At 44.2% G+C, this 19255-nt stretch overlaps 1 protein-coding gene across 1 annotated transcript in view; it reads right to left on the minus strand.

Annotated features, from left to right (window-relative positions):
• SSH2 (slingshot protein phosphatase 2) overlaps positions 1-19255 on the minus strand; it is a 103625-nt gene that overhangs the window by 61474 nt on the left and 22896 nt on the right. The window contains 1 exon segment of the mRNA XM_074593790.1: positions 7285-7328. Within this exon segment, the coding sequence (XP_074449891.1) occupies positions 7285-7328 (44 nt within the window).

Raw genomic sequence — 19255 nt, forward strand, 5'->3', positions numbered from 1 at the left:
CAGGAAGCCACATTCTAAATTTGGTTATTTAAGCTGTCAAAGACTATTTCTGTTTCCAGTTCTTGAGCAAAGAAATCAGACAGGCGCAGGGGTAGGGTGATAAACATCACAGAAAGAACAAAACCCTGCTTTTAAAGCCTGCCCCTTTGGTCAGTTGCCTATCATGATCGATGATTAGGCTTCTTAGTTGAGAACTCAACACCTATTTTGCAATATTATCACTTCATTAAACCCTTCCCTCACAAACCCCACGCCCAATCGTTGTATAGTTTACTTATCATTAAATCTTAGAGGGTCTGACACAAAGAGGTCAATGCTCAATTACACCTGTTTTACAGAGGCAGAAGCACAGAAGACTGAAGGGACCCAAGCAGTGCCACCAGGCAGCAGGGGTAGGAGAAGGGACACAAGCAGCAACATCTGTCACTCTGCTCTCAACTAGCACCACTCATGTTGGAGAGGGATAACACACCAAGACACAACTTTTGCAGAAACATCTTCTCCCACAGCCACTTTCTCCTGCTGCTTTCTGGAGAGCTGCCTTCCACGTGCATTCAAGTAATTCAAGAGGAACTTTAAAGAAACCAGTTCTTTAGATGCAAAAGCTACAATGCACAGCAAACTGCTCTCCATGTAAACACCTACATTGCTACTAAAAAGTTAATCCATACCTTTGCAAACTGTTACGGCACTGCTCTAAGTCCATCAAGGAAGAAAAATGCCTGAATGACACATCTGATGTCGTATAATAGGTAACGTGTTATTTCAGTGACCCATGGAAAAGAAATATCTACATCCTCTGAACAGTCAAAAACACACCCCTGATTTCATAAAGGAATGTTTTTGATGCAAAGATATCAAAGAGCTGAATCGCACCAAGTCCAGAAACCCTGGCCCAGATTCTCAAAATACATTTCAGTGCCTGAAATCCATGCAGAGCTGAAAACTCTGAGGATTCACGTTTAACTTTGAAGCCTTGCCAGGGTGCCCTACCAGGAAAGCAACCAGAACAGCTATTCTGGAGTTTCCCTTTCTATTTACAACAGGAATCTTTCCTTGACTTTAGATTCCTCTAGTGTAGAGCACCTGGTTCATGCTCAGCAGGAGACACAAGCACGTATGGAATCTTTACGGCACCTCCTGCTCAGCCCCTCCTCTGCAGAAGGAGCACAAGTGGATGGGGGCAGATGTTCTGGGCTTGCTCCATGCCGAGCAGACCCTTTTGGTAGCTGAAGGATCTGACCCATCTTCATTCCTTTTACTTCCCAGTTTGTCTTTGCCTTGTTCCTCATTCTCCTCTGTTCACACGCTTAGAATGACACATTAACAAGCTTTTCATAAGCATTCATATTTTGAGTGAGCTCCCTGCTACGGCACCATGTATTTACCTGGTAATTTGGTAATGCAACGATATTAGTCTGCTTGATCCTTCAGCCTGAAGATCACACCTGAAGTCATCTTAGACATTATTGCGATCCACAGGTATGTAATCAGACTGGACTGAACATGTTGCAACCACAGACATAGACCTCGCAGTGAACTAACCCTGCAGATACCTGTTACTAATCTAATAAACCCCAATTTTACTACATGTGCTCACAGTTTGGTGCTAAAACAGCTGGTATTCGAAAACGAAGACCACAGACCAACTTTAATGAATCGGGATGTGTGGCCCACAGAACTTTCTCTGGTGGTCAGCAGAGCTGGCAGATGAATGTCATCCCGAGATAAAGAACGGTTCTGTTCTCCACAAGCAGCTGTAGTAAATGCCACAGAGAGACTAAGCTGTCACTGACAGGAAAGACAGAAAGATGGATTCAGGAAACACATTCTGAAGATAAGGTTCATACTACAAGAGCTTAGTAATCTCCAGCATGGATAAACACAAGCTTTCCTGTACACCACACACACAGTCCCCTCTTACTGAAGATCTGGAGTTAAATTGCCTCGCACGCCCATTACAAGATCCAGCTACTGTTTAAGTAACAACAAAATAAATGTTTGGCAGATGCATCAGCAAGCAAAGGCAGCACAAGGAAGGTTTAGTTGCTAGAACTCACAGCACATGGGTTTGGGAAGTCTCTCTTCTAACTCAAGATATGCTTTAAGGATAACCTGAAGTGTCAGGAGCCTGCCACAGGAGCTCCAAATGGTGACGAGATGATACACATCTCCAAAAGTCACAACAGACACAGGATGCTGAAGATTTGCACATCTTGATGCAGACTGTAAACAAGCTTTCTGAAGTGCAGTCATTTCGGTATCACAGACTCACTCCCCTCTCTCCTGGGGAACAGCACACATCTCCCATAACCCTCAGGGAGAGAGAAGCTTACAGTGGGTCTCAGTTTAAACATCAAACAGGTTGGCTTACAATTTATTGAGCTCTTGCCCTATACAAGGAAACACATGCACCAATTCCACTTACTATTTGAAAAACAACTTTTATACTGTTACAAACCATAAGCTCCTGCATCAGGCTGTGGTCTTCCGCTCCTAAAACAAAGGTATTTACTCACAGCTTGAAACCTTGAGGCATCCTGGCACATCCAACTGTTATCATGGCAATAATCTGATTTGCTTTCCTTCCCAGTTCACTCCTGGAAGGAACTACTTTGACTAAAAAAAAACAAACCAGAAGGCAAGCATACTTTGGCTGCAAAAGGTGATGGTTTGGGGTTTTTTCTTTTCTTTTTTGACACCACCCTCTCACCCCCACCTGAAGCGTGGACGACAAGCACTTTTTGAGGATATTTTCAGGTAACAAACCCCAGTTTTCGAGCAGGGCCTAATCACTTTCTACGGCACTTGAAGGGAATGGCAGGCTCCTCAGCTGGACCTAAGCAAACGGACTTTAGTCTGACCAAGCGCCAGGCCATAAAAGATCAAAGAATTGCTGTGAAGTCCCCAGCAGCCTCGCTAAGCAATACGGCTTACTCAATTTTATATGCAGCAGTTACTGTGCAGCCTCAAATGCTGCATTTCGGCAACCAGAGCTGTTTCGAGGCAGGCAGAGCTGGTAAGTTCACAGACAGTGTGGAAACGGAGGCACCGTTTCCAACATATAACCCAAAAAAGCAACCAGCAGATCCTGACAGCAAATCCAATGCAGACTGCGGCAACCGCTGCTGCCCTGGGCCCCGGAGATGTCATTTGTCAGCAAAACAAAGATGCTGAATCCTTGCAACCTTGGCACGGAGCACACTAAACCTGAACGTCAATGTATCAGTTGGTGTAAACACAACTCCAAGCTCAATACACATGCATTTTAGGTAAGTTTTATCAACATCAGGACCATGCAGAGATTGTTAACACAGATGCCCATTGAGAGTGCATTCAGCGTGGCAGCAGCATGCCTGGGGACAGGAGGAGAGATGCATGGGCCAGCTGGCTGTACGGCCTCCAGATAGCCTAATAAAAATGTCTGGAACGTAGCTATGAAGGTAATAAACATAACAAATATATTGTTCAGGACATCTGCTTGTGCAGTACTGTGTCTTAGTCCCATTAGCCAAGAGTTAGACAGGTAACAAGGACTGGCTCGGTAGGGGACTCCAGAGCAAGAACTTGGACCCCCGTCAGGGGTTTGGGGATCTCACCCATAAACTGCAAGAAGGGTCAGAGCTGCGGCAGGGTACAGAGACCCTCCTGGGCTTGCCCCAGAGCAGGCCTTGGGCCTGAGAAAAAATATATTCCAGAAACCAAGCTGGTTTTCACCTATTTGCTCAGCTTCAGGTATTTGCAGTATTAATTTGCTGTGGTTTTTAGTAACGGATAGAAGTATTACAAAAATTAGGTCCGTGTTCACTATACCCAAGTACTTTCCTCAAGTAGGAAAACAAACCATTCCTCTCTGCATCAGTACAAAAGAGTTTGCCAGAAAATACTGTTTCAAGCACCTTCCAAGGGTAATTGCAGAGCGTGCATCAACTCTCTGCACATCTAATAGCTCTTTCCATCTTTTGGAAAAAAGCTTCTAAGTGGATTCTGCTAATTCACAAAGCAGAAAACTCCTCGTTCTGTGACGGTGCTGGCAGAAACAGTCTTAAGAGCATTAGCGTTAGAGTGTGAAGTGTTATAGGAAGGGCCAGCCCTTCTGAGAGAGCAGAAGCCAAGGGCAGGCAACACCAGGGAAGAGGATTGACTGAGCTTGTGCCGGTGCTCCCTCTTCACGCACACAAACTCCAACAAAGAGGCAAGTGCAGACTTGCCATCCCATTCGACTGCTCTGTAGAGCAGGTTTCAGTTTAAACAACGCACTACTTCTCCCTTGTCTGCGAGACTCGAGTCCATGCAATCCCAGTCCTCTGTGGTGTTCGATCTTAAAAAGCACAAACAGGTCAGCACCCAGGTAGGTTATTGGGTTTAGGTACGAGGATCTTGATGTACCTACCTACAAGTTGAAGCTCCTGTTTGAAACTAATTTCTCTGCTTCTCTGGAGGACATTTTAGACTGGTTGCTCTTCATAGCCTCTGCTCAACAAGCAGTAGTCACTCCTGCTGTCATACTACCAGTCTTATATCATCAGTGAGAAAGGATAAACAGCAGAAACCTAAACCAAGAAGCTATCATCTAGAAATTGCTAGCCACAGGACTAGCAATGCTGTTGAGCTGGATTTAAATGGAACATTTGTCTCATTTGAGATAGCAATCCATAGACTATGCAGAGACATGGGGACTCAGGAGAATGGAAACAAACCTGTGCTCAATGATCTTCAAGACCGATCACTGCAAAAAATCTTCTGACATGTCTATGTGCTTATGCTCAGGTCTTAAGCTAATTCCCTTGCGAGCACCACAACATCTCTATGCACTGACATCCTATTTAACAAAACCTGAAACGTTACTTTATTAACCCAAACATGCTTTTAGCCACAGTAGTGCTCTCGCATTCAATGTCCAGTTGATGAGTTTGGGCACGCTTGATGCCAACCATGCTACCCTGAGGTAGTGTTGTTTAAACAAGTTTTACATGAGTGCAGGAGACAAAAGGACTCCTCATCAGAAGAATTTTACAAACAGCAAAAATCCCCTGAACACTGACGGTAGCTACAGCCAGGTCATCCAAATTACGCCTCAGGAGAACTTCCCCAGCCCAGCCTTGCCCAGGCAGGCAGTTCGGAATGTCAGGCTGCTGCAGAGCACTACTTTGGTGACACTGCAGCCAACACCTTTGCTTTCAAAGCCAAACTCAGTCCATTGCCTTTTTACTGTCTGCATTTTTAATAGCTGCTACTTGGTATGTTCCCTTGAAAACTGGGAGTTAGATATACTCAAAAGCTGTTTATAGACATCTTTTGCTTCCCCACAGCAGGACTCCAGGTTGACAACTTATCCACATTTGGCTATTATTTTTATCCTGCTGTAATCAAACACATTTAACACCCACCCCCTTGTTTTCCCTAAGAAGCATCTTGGTTTCAGTTAGCTCTCTGACCCCAGCAACAGGAGTCACGGAGTTCAGATCACCACATCAACAGCAGGTTGTCATTTCCTACCCCAGGAAGTTATTTAAAATACATTAAAAAAGGCTTGTTTGAAACCTAACCTACAATTGTTGCTACGTGCCCACAACAATTAAATACCTCCCACCCCCTCCAATACATTATGTATACCGAGATCAAGTCATAAGTTGATCTTGTGACTGCTGGAAGGCTAAGAGTGAAATTAAAAATCAGAGTTTAGCTGAGTTCAGTTTAAGCCTTTGGGAATTGTGCTTTCCAGCTTTCCTCTCAGTCATGAAAGTTGTAAAATGAAGAAACAGCAATTCTTAAATCGTCACTCAAGGGTAGAGGACTGAAGGAAACAGACCAGCCACCTTCTCCAGGCCACATAACTGCAGGACTCCACTGAAATCACAGGAATGCACAATCACGACAGCTTTTTCTTCTGCAGATTGATCCAAGTTGGCCCCAAACCCAAAGGCCAAATCTTGTTCAAGCCTTTTAAATACTAGAAATTATGGCTTTCGTTGTTACCTGCTCACACAAACAACATTAAGCAAAGAACTGTAACAGCCAAAGAGCTCATAAAGTGAGAACTACTTCACCTTCACTTCCCCTTTACTCCCTCTGGAGGGAATCTTACACCTTTCATAGAATTTGACTACAACATTTTAAGACAAGAAAGTGCTCCTGCTGCTGGAGAAGTTACCTAGTACATACAGGTTTTGCTTTTATTAAGTTTAGCTGAAATAATTCTTTTGATGGCTTAGAGGATAGGAGATAAATCTTACAAGACTTCAACAAATCTACCCTTAAGACTATGACTACATTATAAAACAGCCATTAATACTTGTCACCGCTCAATCAGCCAAGTTTCAATGTTTGTTTGGTTTTTAGAGATAAGCATTTATCAAAAAAGGTTCTTCTTGAAGCAATGGAAACTGGCATTTACAAAAGTGAACACCTCCACCCAAAACAATCCCAATTAAAAAAAAAAAAAAAATAGAGTCCTGTAAATTCTCAGTGTTCTCCTAGCTTTGGAGTAGATATTTGACTACCTGCATCAGTAGCAAATATCTACACATCCATTGAACATCTTGTTTTAAGCAGCAGGTGCCCTTATGGCACAGGATCACCCTGTACTTCAGGTTCTAGAAATAGAACTTTTCACAAATCCCAAAGATGTACACAAGGGCATAAATCAGGAGATGAAGAAACACAATGAGAGGATGACTCTCACTGCTGAAGTCTCTCCTGTGATACTCCTGCTAACTAGAACAATCCAATTCAGCTCTTGATGGCAACAGAAACTTTTTAACCAGCAAACAAGTTTATTAATATGGTTATTCCTCTCGGAATATTCTGATGATGGACCAAATCCTGAGAAACAACACATGAAACTGGAGGGAGCTAAGGAATAACACAACCAGGATTTGTTCTAAGATATGAGCAAAGTCTCCACATACAAAGAGAAGTGGTGCATCACCACCTTATTCAGAACGTGCCTGCAGGCAAGACACCGCTTCCTGGATGCAAACAGCAGTTTGGAGAATATATTCACTGACATCTTTGTGAACTGTTCCCCATAAATATTTTCAGTGTGATCTGACTTTTCCTGTTTCCTGCTGCAGCAAACCCTTTACCGGGAGCATCGTTTAGGCCATAGTTAAATATATTTTTCAGTAAAGTACACATTAAGACAGCTGTGCAACATTAACAACAGGCAGAAAATGATGCCTGTTTGCAGAACGTGCCAGAACAACAACAAAACCCCTGTGGAACACTTCAGAGAGAAAGGTAACCTCGAGGACTCTTGCAAGCCTCAAGTGACAATCTTACCTTCTGGGCTGGGACCGGCATTCTTCTTCCCCACTGTCTGCCTCCTGCATACATAGGAAAGGAGAAAAAAAGTTAATATGCTTTAATATATGCAGAATCCAAAGACTTGCATTTCACTGGTTTGATTGTAGAAGGCAAAGGAAATTCTCACTGCTGCTTCACGTAGCTGTCACTACAAAGGAACTCACTTCTTGCTCAGCTGTCGCTTCATGTTCTCTCAAAACCCTCTTAAAAACTCAATGTTACAAGAATTTTTGCCACTGCAGGATTGAGAATGCCGTTGCATGGACTCCCAATGACCCCTACCAAAGAAGGCAGGCCAAAAGCCAAACACACATTTTACATCTGGGTAAAAAAAAACTAAGGGGTTTTTATTACCTTTATGTAGATCATATTAATTCATAGGCCAGTGTCAGCAATCAAGTGTAAGAATACAAAAAAACGGCCAGTAATAAACCTGCCAAATAGGGCTGGGTGAGCGCAGATAAGACTCAAAAGTGGAAATTTGACATACTATGCTGCTTTAGATGCAAAATTAATATGCACAATCTCTAACGTGCTATGGAATTTTACTAGGCCTACCTACTAAAGCCCAAAGCAATACCTCAGTAGAGAGAACTCAGCAATTAATTCTGCTTCACAGTACATTTACATATGCACTGCCAGGCACTGGCTAGAGATGGGGTATAAGATCTGTTTGATCAGTGAAAGCTTATTACGGTCATGTAGGTCTCAGGAGCAAACACGTTTTAAAACACACCAAGCATTTGGCCGGGGCAGGGGCGTCACAGAATTGACCCACAGTAAAGAGCATGACCTCAGTATGGTGCCATGTATTTTGGTGATTTTTCAAGACACCAACCAGCAAGTAGGTGGTTGCAAAAGACCTCTGCCACTGAGACAGCAGGGGTGTTTAACATTTTACTAACGATGCCATGTGGTAGGCACTTAATTCTCTGAAGTGTTCAGGTTTTTTTAACTGGTTACAGAGCTCTTTTCTATCGAACTTTAACCAAGCTCCAGCACAGTTATTCCATTTTTCTCCTTCTTCTATCATTCATTCCATCATCCCTTAAGATGAACACATCCTCTCATGAACAAAGGCGTTGGCACGAGTTATATCATGGCAATAGTAGAGTGAACTATCATGTTCTGTAGCCTCTATTACTCCTGAACTCAAGGGTCACTTTCTAAACACAAAGTGATGCACTTCTACTGCACTTCTGAAACAGGAAAGCAGGGATGAAGAAAGTCCAGAGTTGCTCTTCTGCAAACACCTGCAGAAGAGCTGAAACTCTGAAGCCAAACTAGCAGAAAGTGATGGCGTTTCACACAAGGATGAACTTAGAGGCAATGTATACTAGTGCCATCACCGTGCTCTCCTCCCCAGCACTTGCCCCTGCCCAAACACCTCTGTGATAGGCTCCCATAACGTTCTCCCATGAATCATCCCAGGGGAGACTGTACAGCTCTTCTGAGAAGGGAAACTATCCTTTTCTTCCTCTTCAGCTTGCTTCAGGAGAGCCATTTGTAAGATGTTCTATCATGCATGCGCTGCTTTCTGTTTTACACACCACAGCACACAGATGGAAACTAAGAGAAGGTGTGTAGCGGATTTCATGGGCATGGGGAAGGCTGGGGAATGAGATAAATGTCAATTCCAAAGGGAGTCGGTGGAAAAAAGGAAACGAGGAACTGCGTGCCCTCGGGCCTCTGGTTCAGCCCCACCAAAGAGTACACGTGCCTACCTGCCACCCAGGGCAGGAGAGGAAGGGAAGCAACAGGAGAGGGAGAGATTCTGGAACAGACACAATTACAAAAGCTACAGACACTAACACATATAAGCGTCAATCTCAGACAAGGGGAGGAGTGGAAAAGTTGTTTCCGTAAGATAACCATATAAACGGATGTTTTTTCCTGAGAATCTTCTGAACTACATTCTTTGTGCTTATTGCATGCAAAGCTCATATTCACTTGATTTTTTAACGCAGAGTTAAATGCAGATACTCCTGCTGGATATTCTGTTTCTGTTATTTAAATTATCTGAACCTGTGAGATATAAGAAACTAGAAAATGCTTGCTTGCTACTAGTCTTCTATTTCTAAGAACAGAACTAGAACACCATCATGAAGTAGTTCACTTGGAGCCACCTGCGACCACAAATTCAAGCTAAAACCTGCAGAGCATCTACAACAAGCAAGAGCTGGCAGGAATACCTTCTACTCATCATACCTTCCAATTAGCTCAGCAACTCGATAAGGAAGCTGGCATTCCTGACCCCTTCAAAATGAAAACACCGATGAATTCCACAGTCGATAGAAAACAAGCTGTGGCGTCATTCAAAAGGGTGCAAGTACACAGATGAAGAGAAGCCATCACATGAGCAGCCTCTTTCAGACCAGGGAGCCAAGCCCTTGTTCCCGAGATGAAGCTTCAGCTGCATTCCCTGGCTGGCAGGACACTCCAGAATACTCTCTGGGATACAGACCCAAGACTGGCCTTGCTAAAGAAAAATCCAATGGCATAGAGTCACTTTCCATTATTCAAGCTTTTGCAATAACCGCACTGGCCCAGGACCTATCTGAGCCAGACTGTTTGCTGTCCACAGCTCCAGAGACTGGCCAGCTGTCCTGGCCATCCACACTCCTCGCGCAGCCAAAGTCTCCGCACATTTCAACTGTGTTGCTTAACACCTCAGGGGCAGTGGCTATCCAATGGACCACTCTGCAGTTTGGCTTGACAGGCAATAACACCAGCATTTTAAATTTGCAAAAGTAAGGCATCAAGTACTTCCAAGCAGCTGGCAAGTGCTTAACTATCTTGCGTGCATGAAAGCAGTTAAGTACCTGCATTTCTAGAGCAAGACAACAAAGTCTGCTTCAGTCCTAAATACTGAGACCTGCTTGCCTTGCTCCTCTTGCACTAAATTTGTAATCCTAATTACTAGCACTTCCCAGGAGAGTGTCTATTCATTTCTCACCCCAGTGCTGAAAAGCACAGGCAATTCCCAGTAGGTTGGAGTGGAAAATACTATGGTGAAACGCATCGCTCTGATCCTTGAGATGACACAGTGCCTCTCTTAGCCAGGCAGCCAATGTCACCACAGAAGCCACACGGGCCACCTCCTCAGTGCCACACACCGGCTATGGCAAACAGGTACAGCATGCAGAGTTAAACTCTCCTCGGGCTGTGCCAGTACGGACAGCTGTCTATTGCCCCTGGGTTTGAGAGCATGGGTCCCTCTGGGTTATCCTGAGCAGACTCTGCACTAGCTTCTAGAGATCTGCCTGCAGAAAAGACGAATGTGGCACACCCTTTACACTACCAGTTGCTATGTGCAATGGACAAATCTTCTAAGAATTTACACAGCTCAATGGGTTCTCCTCAACAGAGCCACACATTAGAAGTTCTCGTAGCAGAAGTTAAAAAGGAAACACAAATATAACACGCACACAAGATGTGCAGGATGAGGATTGAGTTCTCTGAAGGGTCAGTCACTCAAGTATCACCATCATCAGAGCCCCATTAAACCGAGAAAGACACTGGCACTACAGGTACCACCAATCTGGCTTTGCCCAATCCCCAGCTCCATCCCACTACTTTGGGTTGCACGACCTGATGTAATGGCCTCACAGCGTCAGGACGGTGGTGTTAGATGGGAATGGAAAAAACTCAAGCGTAAGATTCTAGAACCCCATGCCTTTCATCCAGGATGCTGCATCACCTTAAGGACTTGGTGACATGCTAAGTGTCCTAAACAAGATCTGCAAGACAAGAAACTGGAAGCCAGCATCAGCTGTGCAGTTAGATTCCTTCGAACAAATGTATTATTTATCTCAAGTCCTGTTGAAAACACCATTAGTTGGTGTGGGTGTTATTGCTGGAACCTCTCAGATCCTGACAGACCATGAGTTCTGTGGGTTGATAAAAAAAGTTGACTTGGGGGGGGAGCTCCTCTTGCTCCCTACCTCTTAGAGGTCAGAGGGGAGAGGAAGAGGTTTCATTACAGGCAGGACAGCTAAAGACATGATGGGGTTTTTGAATAAGCCAAAACGGCTCAAAAGCATACATTTGGCTAGAGAACAAGTTCCTCAAACCCACAGTAAGGTAAAACAACTGAAAGAGCACTTGAAATCTCTACTGCGCTGTTCAGGAACCCAAGCTATGCAAACATTTTTAGTATTATAATGAATGGCCATTTCCACATGCCAAAAAAATCCTCATCACAGCAACTGGCAAGCCTGGTACGCCGAAAGTCCCACAAATGACAGGAGCAGATCCTGAAATACGGAGATCATTATCTTAGCTCTACTCAAAATTCAGCCCTCAAGAGCTCTGTGTGGAGGAGGCTAGACATGGCCCAATCAATTTACCATCTGTCTCTGCTGAAGCTCTTACAAGATCTCTTTAATATTACACATAAAGGTAGCAGTTTTGTGTGAGAAGCACACCTGTCCAGAATAGAGCTGTCTGTCTACAGAAACAGAACAGCAGACAAGTGCAATTTGAGCGAGAGATCCATCGCCAGTACCCAGGATGCTCTCTGGAACAAAACTAACCTTCACTAACCTCCTCCTCTTCTCACGAGCAACTCTTGACCAGCCTGCAGCCTGCTCCTTCCCCTGGTATTTATAGAGTGGTCAGATTCAGATATCTGAATCATTCTCACCCCATCAACTATCTCCTTTGCAAATGCATCCATACCTTCTCATGGACTGAGGGCATTCAGTACGAAAGGAGCTAAAGCCAATGCTCCCATATTTCACATCTCCCACCACTACTATTTCTTCTCTTCCGCAAGTCTGTGCTACCATCCCGTGTACACCATACCCGTCCCACAGCTCTGGTCACTGTGTAACTCTGCAACTGCACAACAGCCCCAAAACCTCCTTAGTAACTGTCAGCCAAAACCAAGCTGCAATGACAAGTCACCCCACTAGAGGGGAGGGCAGGACAGAGAAGACGTGCCCAATGCATGGTCAAGTGCAAGCTTCAGTGAAGGAAATGACTCCAGTACTGACATGACTACTAGAACAAGCACCTTCAAATTTTCTTGCCATTTTCAGTTTATTTCCCAAGAGGAGAAAGTACTGCTGCCAACGCAACAATTCATCTGCCAAAACGTGGATCAGAATCTGTAAACATTCCTTTCTGAGGACATCTTTGAGAAGGCAGTTTGCACTTTGAGAAGGAACATGCTTGGACAGCATCTGGGGACACTGAAACCAGCCATTTGTGGCCCGTGGCAGTGACCCACTTCAGCTTTTAAAGCTGCCTTCGCACAGGCGGTCGGAGAACCTCGGATCTTGCCCCAGCCCCGGGTTCCCCGTGCCCCGGAGCACCCCTGCTGTACCCACAGCAATGGGTGCAAGAGACAGCGGCTTCCACAAACGCTACTTGGGAGATTCCCGATGCCGGATTGCTCCAGCCCCAAACCAGCCTCTTCCACCAGCCTGCGACGAGGAGGAAGCTGAGCAGCACTGATGAGCTCCAGAGGGAGTCATGCCCTGCTTTCCTTGACCAGAAACAGAAGCCTCGGAGGAAATGGAAGGAATGAGTCGCATAGCTCTAAACTAGGCCACGATATTAAATGCAGTTTAAAGTGAAAGATGAAAAATTCCATCTCTGCTCCTTTCAGGCCATGTAGGACAGAATATGCAAAACATTAATCCTGTTTGTGCTTTGATCCACTGCCAACTATCTGTCATCAAAAGGGCAAGGGAGAGGAGAGAAATTTTTGAGTGCTATTCTGTTCTATACAATGGGAGTCACTCCATGTCACGCAAACAATTCTGCTCTTATAAATCTCCTTTTGCAGACTGATGTAATGATAAACAAGATTCAATCTGCATTCTTACATAGAAGGACTGGAGCTGCCTGCCTGTATTTAACATCAGGAACATCACAGCAAGTTCTTTTACTCTAAGAGATATGATTATTAGCATAAGTCATGCATCTAACATTCACTGTATTTCTATTAACCAAGGAACATTTCACAGCGACTACACCCTAAAAATACATCTTTCAAGCCTTAAAAGAGATTCCAATTTAATAACTGCTTGCTACATAAGATTTTGTGCCAAAGTACCTGACTGTATAGACAATGCCTGGGGAGCGTTTTTACCAGGAGTGTGAGTGGCCACAGCCACCCATATCAAGAGAGCACTGACTAAAAGACAGGACAAGGATTCCAGATTTCACCCCATTTTGCTCCTAAGCTGTGACGTGCACACCTGAGACATTACAGAACTTCTCTCTCCCTTCTCCATTTTCTAAATCTTGGCTAAGTGTTGTTTTTTGGATGGGCAATTTCATTATTCGGTATGCTTTCCCCTTTTACAGGAATCCTCTGCACAGCAACAAACACCAGCAGCGAGCAATCCTGAATTCCTCACAGGAAGGCAGAACCAAGAGGTAGATGTGAAACCACGCTCATTTCCTGAAGCTGTTAATTTTCAAAGTCAATAGTGTTCTTTTTTTTAAAAGATCCTTATTAAGAGGGGCAGAGGGGCCTTGTGCAAGAGTTGGAATGCAGAAGCTATTTTGTGAGAAGCTACATGAGACAAAGAACTTGAAGCCTTTTCAGCTCTCCTAGAGAAGTGCAACTGGCAGCTTCTTATCTATACAACAGAAACTCAGTTAATATAGATCCCCCCAAACCCGCAGCAACATTCGGATGTAGCCACGCCATCAACGAGGCTTTTAACTTGACATTGTCAAGCCACCATCATCTGAACAACTCTGGACCCAGTCTCAAAGGAGGTACTACAAAGAAAAGGCTTGTAATTAAATGAGCAGTCTTCCAGTTCTCTGCCCACCCTTCCTTGGCTAGATCCCATCCAGTTGTTCAAATACACGCTAAGAGCCTCTGAGCCGACTGTGACCTTTGCTGGGAAGAAGGCAGCTGCTTCAGTGAAATCAGAGGCTGTGCATCCAGGCATCAATCCAGTTGTTAAACCATGCAAATGCTACTCTTCATAGCATCCACCAATTTCCCAGTGTATCGTTGTTTGGGCTACAGCTGTACAGCGCGTTGCAAGCTCCTCCATACAGGAGCTCTGCTTGTGTGTCAGCAAGTATTAGGCAAGTCAGTACAAAAACCACCCACCCTCAACTATTGCCCAACACATGGATAACCCAGGCTGGTCGAGTATTGCAGAGAGGGTGCCATTACTGCAGCCACAGCCTTTCCCCTAACGCAACATAAGTCACCTCGAGATAAGAGCACCCACTGCACATTCAGATTCCTTAGGGCTCAACTCAACTCTTGACACAGACACACGGTGACGTGCCCTGGGGTATGGGGTATCTGACATCCGCACTGGACTGGCGTTAGATGCCCAAAGAAGCAACTGAATAAGAGGCCCTTGAAGGCCAAGGGACCAGGATCTGTGCATGGACATCACATAGAACCGAAGCTCAGCACCTTCCAAGATGAAGTATTAGACAGATGCCTATTCAACAGCAGGCCCTGCACAAGGCTGGTCCTAGCAATAATCTCAAATCATCCACTGCTGGAACAAAGTAAGACAAATGCATGAGTCAGACTGCCAAATATCTATTACACATTTCTGTAGCAGAGAGACTTTCATACAGTAGTCTGAGTTGTATCAATCTCTTAAATAAACCGCGTTAGCAAAAAGCCCACACATACTGCATTTGCAGTAAAGCTGAAGTGCCAGCAACAACACTCCAGCTGGTAAAAAGAAACAAGGGCTGACTTGAAAACCTGGGTTGATGAAAGGTTCCCTTTTTTCTTGCAAGAAGCCCAAGACTACACACAAATTCACCAGCTAGAGCTCTCGCGGCTGGAAGAGGGATGCTGAACTGTACCTGGTACCATTTCCAGCCTGACTGTTTCTAGTAGCAGTTTGGTATTAAAAAGAGTGATTTGACCACAAAAAAAATGGGCATCCTGAGTTTGCAAGTTCCACAGCTGCAACATGGAGAACAAAGACAACCAAAAATCTGCAGCAGTTTGTGTGAAACGATTTATTTGGTATATTATGGAAACCATCTCATTGGCAGCGATGTGCAAGTAACTCACGTATAGAGAATAGGTCTCAAAGCTGAACTGAAAACCAGTTCACTTCAGAATCCCTCAGTCTCTGGGGATGGTTAACCTTAACCATTATTAAAAATTAAGAAACTAATTAATAAAGTCACCTACCGTGTTCTAGAGAGCTAGCTCATAACCACCTTTTGAAACACTTACATTTGCCATCAAACTCGTTTTAAAAATAGAAGCTGCTACGAGGAAGCTTTTAAGTTTGACATAAAAGTTCTTTAAAAAGCTAAACTGAGCAAACTAGGCCACAAAGGGGAAGGGGGAGAACGGTGCTGTGTTTTGCATAATGCTTTTACCTCTCCAAAGCTATAGGGATAAGGGGTAAACAAGCAGCTTTCTCCAGCCGTTTCTCCCTCACCCATCACTATTTGCATGAAATGTTTTGAATGAACACTGTTTTCCTCCTCACATTTCTTCTGCGTTTGAGGTTCCACATAAGCAATAGCTTTCTGCAGCCAAGTTTTCATTCAGAGGTTGGCATTCCTTCCGGATTGTTTTCTGTATCACTTTGCTGTGTCAGTAATTGGTATATTTAGGTCAAAGACATTGCGCTCCTGCTCTATAGAGGGAGAAAAAAAACAAGTTCCTTATCAAAGCTTTCATCTTCCTGCTGGAGCTAAGAGATTTATGCAAACCTTGTTTAGATGAGGCCTTACTAAAAACTGCAGAAATAAAACTCAAACACTTGAAGACAAAAATTAGAAGCCTCCAACTGGTACAACAAGAGTCAGGATGAAAAATACAGTGTGACACAGCCTGCTACACTACACCACAACAACAGATTAAAAAGGAGATTACCGTCAATTGAATTTCTGCAGTGAAATAAGCTTGCCTGATGGGGAGTACAACGGCTTTTGCCTTAATCAGAGACACACCCAAGGGAAAAAAAAAGAATACAAACATTGTAGAGACATATTCCCATTAAATATCCCTACACCAGAGGAGTATTATACATCTCTCTAAAACTGTGTCGTAGCCTATCAGTTGTCACCATCTCTAGACATTTACAGACACTAAGAAGCAAAATCTATTATCTGCCGGAGTAGACCCTCCCTCTAACTTTCAGAAAGCCTTTCAATGCTGTGCAAGTACGACAGAAGAGACAGATATTAAACATAATTATGATGCTTTGCTAGATTTAATGCCTCCCAGAACCTCGAAGATACCTGCTGAGGCTCCTTTTAGGCAAAGCTAATGAAGTTGTCCACTGGAAATCTTAAAACCTAGAAGCATTTGTTTCCCCACAACAATAACAAATGGTGATGGGACAAGTGTGAGAAAATTCACTTGCTGTATAAGCACAGGCACTATAACTCCAGTTTTCATACTGGGAACAGCTGCTGATGTCAAGGGTGTAGTTTGACAAACCCCAAGTCAAAGATACGTATGTGTACACTGGCGAATCTCTGGGCAGGGCTTCTACACAGCGAACAGTCTGTGATTAAAATGAAATCCCAGCTCCGCAGGTTACCACAGCGAGCAGCCGTTCATTAGCCACTCATGCAGGGTGACACATTTACATGCATGAAATTGTCCCTATGCAATTATGAAGGATGGACACTCACACCTTAGACCCTCTCCAGGCACTACCTGTCACTACAAACACAAATCTTGTTCATCCTTACAATGCACCCAAGAGCTTTCAGAAGCAGCACAGCCATGTGCGCCTCCTCACCCAAAGGGCTGACATCTTCGCCTTAGAAGCTGGGCCCGTTTCCAATGGGGACAGAGAGTCTCCTGAACTGCTGCATTCATAAAAAAAAAAAAAAAAAAAAAGACAGCTAGAACTAAACAAGGTTGAAGGAGCCTGAAAAGCAAACTGGCTAATAAAGAGCCATACACAGAGAAGCTGGACACCTGGAACTGCAGCTGATAATCTTTTATCATTCATGAGCAATACTATTACACATTACAAGGAATAAGGACATAGAGCAGGTGTAGCAGATGCACACCACCAGCTTCTGGTTTAAGTCACTAAGTCAGTTTCCCATTGAAATGAACAAATATTACATGTGCTTTTAAAAAAGGGAAATATTTGGTTTTCACTGCTCATGCTGAAGGGCTATTTTAGGAGGAGGAGGGTGGAAGGAAGGGAGGTACACTGCAAAGGGAAGGGTCTTTGTCTTGCAATCAGCCATCTTCCTGTTAGCATCTAGTTTACCTTGGTGCACACTCACAGCAGCCTCATTTGTATCCCTGCTACAGTTATTTCCATTAAAAACCATGGAGTTATTGTAGGGCTCTGTGCAGACACGGTTCAAGTTACAACTCCAGAGCTTTGATTTTTCCCAGAACATGTAGTAGGGTCACTAAAACAATGCAGATTGATCTGCATCATATATGAAATCTATTATTCCCGTAACAGGACAAGAATAGAGCTATCTGGATACCATTCCTATTTATGTCACAGCTGCGTCCACTGAACGAAGCTGTGCCAGCACATCACCCTTGTTAAAACTCTAATTCCTGGTCAGCAGCAGCAAAACCAGGCACAGGCTTTTCACTTTGACAGCTTGCCTTAAACTACACAGAGGAAAGCACATGTGGCCATGTAGATGAGACACATTTAAGTTGTATCTTCACCCCATACCAGCTCGGCAGTACGCTTCAAAGCCAAGCGGCTGGCCATAATGCGCAAGCGTCTTGCTCCCTGCCAGCATGTAGAAGAGACTCTCACCCACTCAGCTTCCCCGAGATCCAATCCCTGCAAGCTCCTGTCAAATCTCCCCTTGACGTAACGAACGTACGACACAGAGGATGAATTAGGAGCAACGCAGAAATCTTCATGACCTACCTGAACTATCAGAACCAGCAGCCAGGCTGCTTAGGGCCCTTGGCCTACTGCATCCGTAATTAAAGGATAATTTTCTGGATGAAAAAAGTGTCTCAAGGTGGGAAATTATTTAAATAAATGCTCTGAAAAGGAAGCAGAGCAACACTCAATCATTTCAAATCCCACAATACTCAACCTCTAAAAAGCAATATGGAGAGGAAGTCATTAATATTTCAAATTCTTAACATTGCTTAACCTGAATCTGCGCTCAATGGTACAATTATACGTTGCAAATTGTTACCTAGCATTTGTGAGAAAAACAAGAAAAGGAGGTATCCAAGCAACTACGCTGTACAGCGTGTCTGGATGCAGCCGTGTCTGCGTTGGCACTCGCAGGCTGCTATTGCGTAACTCTGGATTCAAGGGAGAGCACAGCCGGGGAGTCTCTGCTCTATGGCAGTGACACATCTAGAACAGAAGCAGCTGGTAGAGGTTTAACAGCAGGAATTTAGACTATATCAGAAGAGGAGTTGGCAGGAAAGTCTCTTCACCTCTAGCCTCCGTTTGGGGAAGGAGAAAAACCCAAGTGTTTCAGGCAAAACTTCAAAAGGAATTGCTGGGACAGCTTTCTGTACATGCAGGACACAAAGCTGAGTCTTTGGAGAGCAGAGGGAAAGGAACGCCTGAAGATATTCCCTGGCAAGACACTGCAGAGAGAATCACAAGGTACAAAGTGTACTCCTTGTTCACATCCTGCATCCCCAGGACGCAGAACAGCCTCCCAGCTGCCCCACTTCTGGCAGGGGACCACTGCTACTAGAACTAGAACATAACAGTTATAAACCACCCATAATCACTCACTGCTTAAAAAATACACCCAGGTATTAGTCTCATGCTGTTGGAATTTTAAGCCAGCGTGCTGAGCCATTTTATCGCCTGATACAAGATGGTTTATAGGCTCTTGTAGACTGTTTCTCCACAGTAGAGCTTTGCCTGCACTCTTTCAGCACTGCACGTCTACAGACAACTGGAGATTTAAGGGTCTAAGCAGTTTCCGAGGGACCAAAAAGAAGGCAGCAAATACAATGACAGCTCCTCCAACAGAGGCTGAAGAAAAAAGGAAAAAAAAA

Source organism: Larus michahellis, chromosome 7, assembly GCF_964199755.1.
Source record: "Larus michahellis chromosome 7, bLarMic1.1, whole genome shotgun sequence".
In the NCBI taxonomy this organism is placed as follows: Eukaryota; Metazoa; Chordata; class Aves; order Charadriiformes; family Laridae; genus Larus; species Larus michahellis.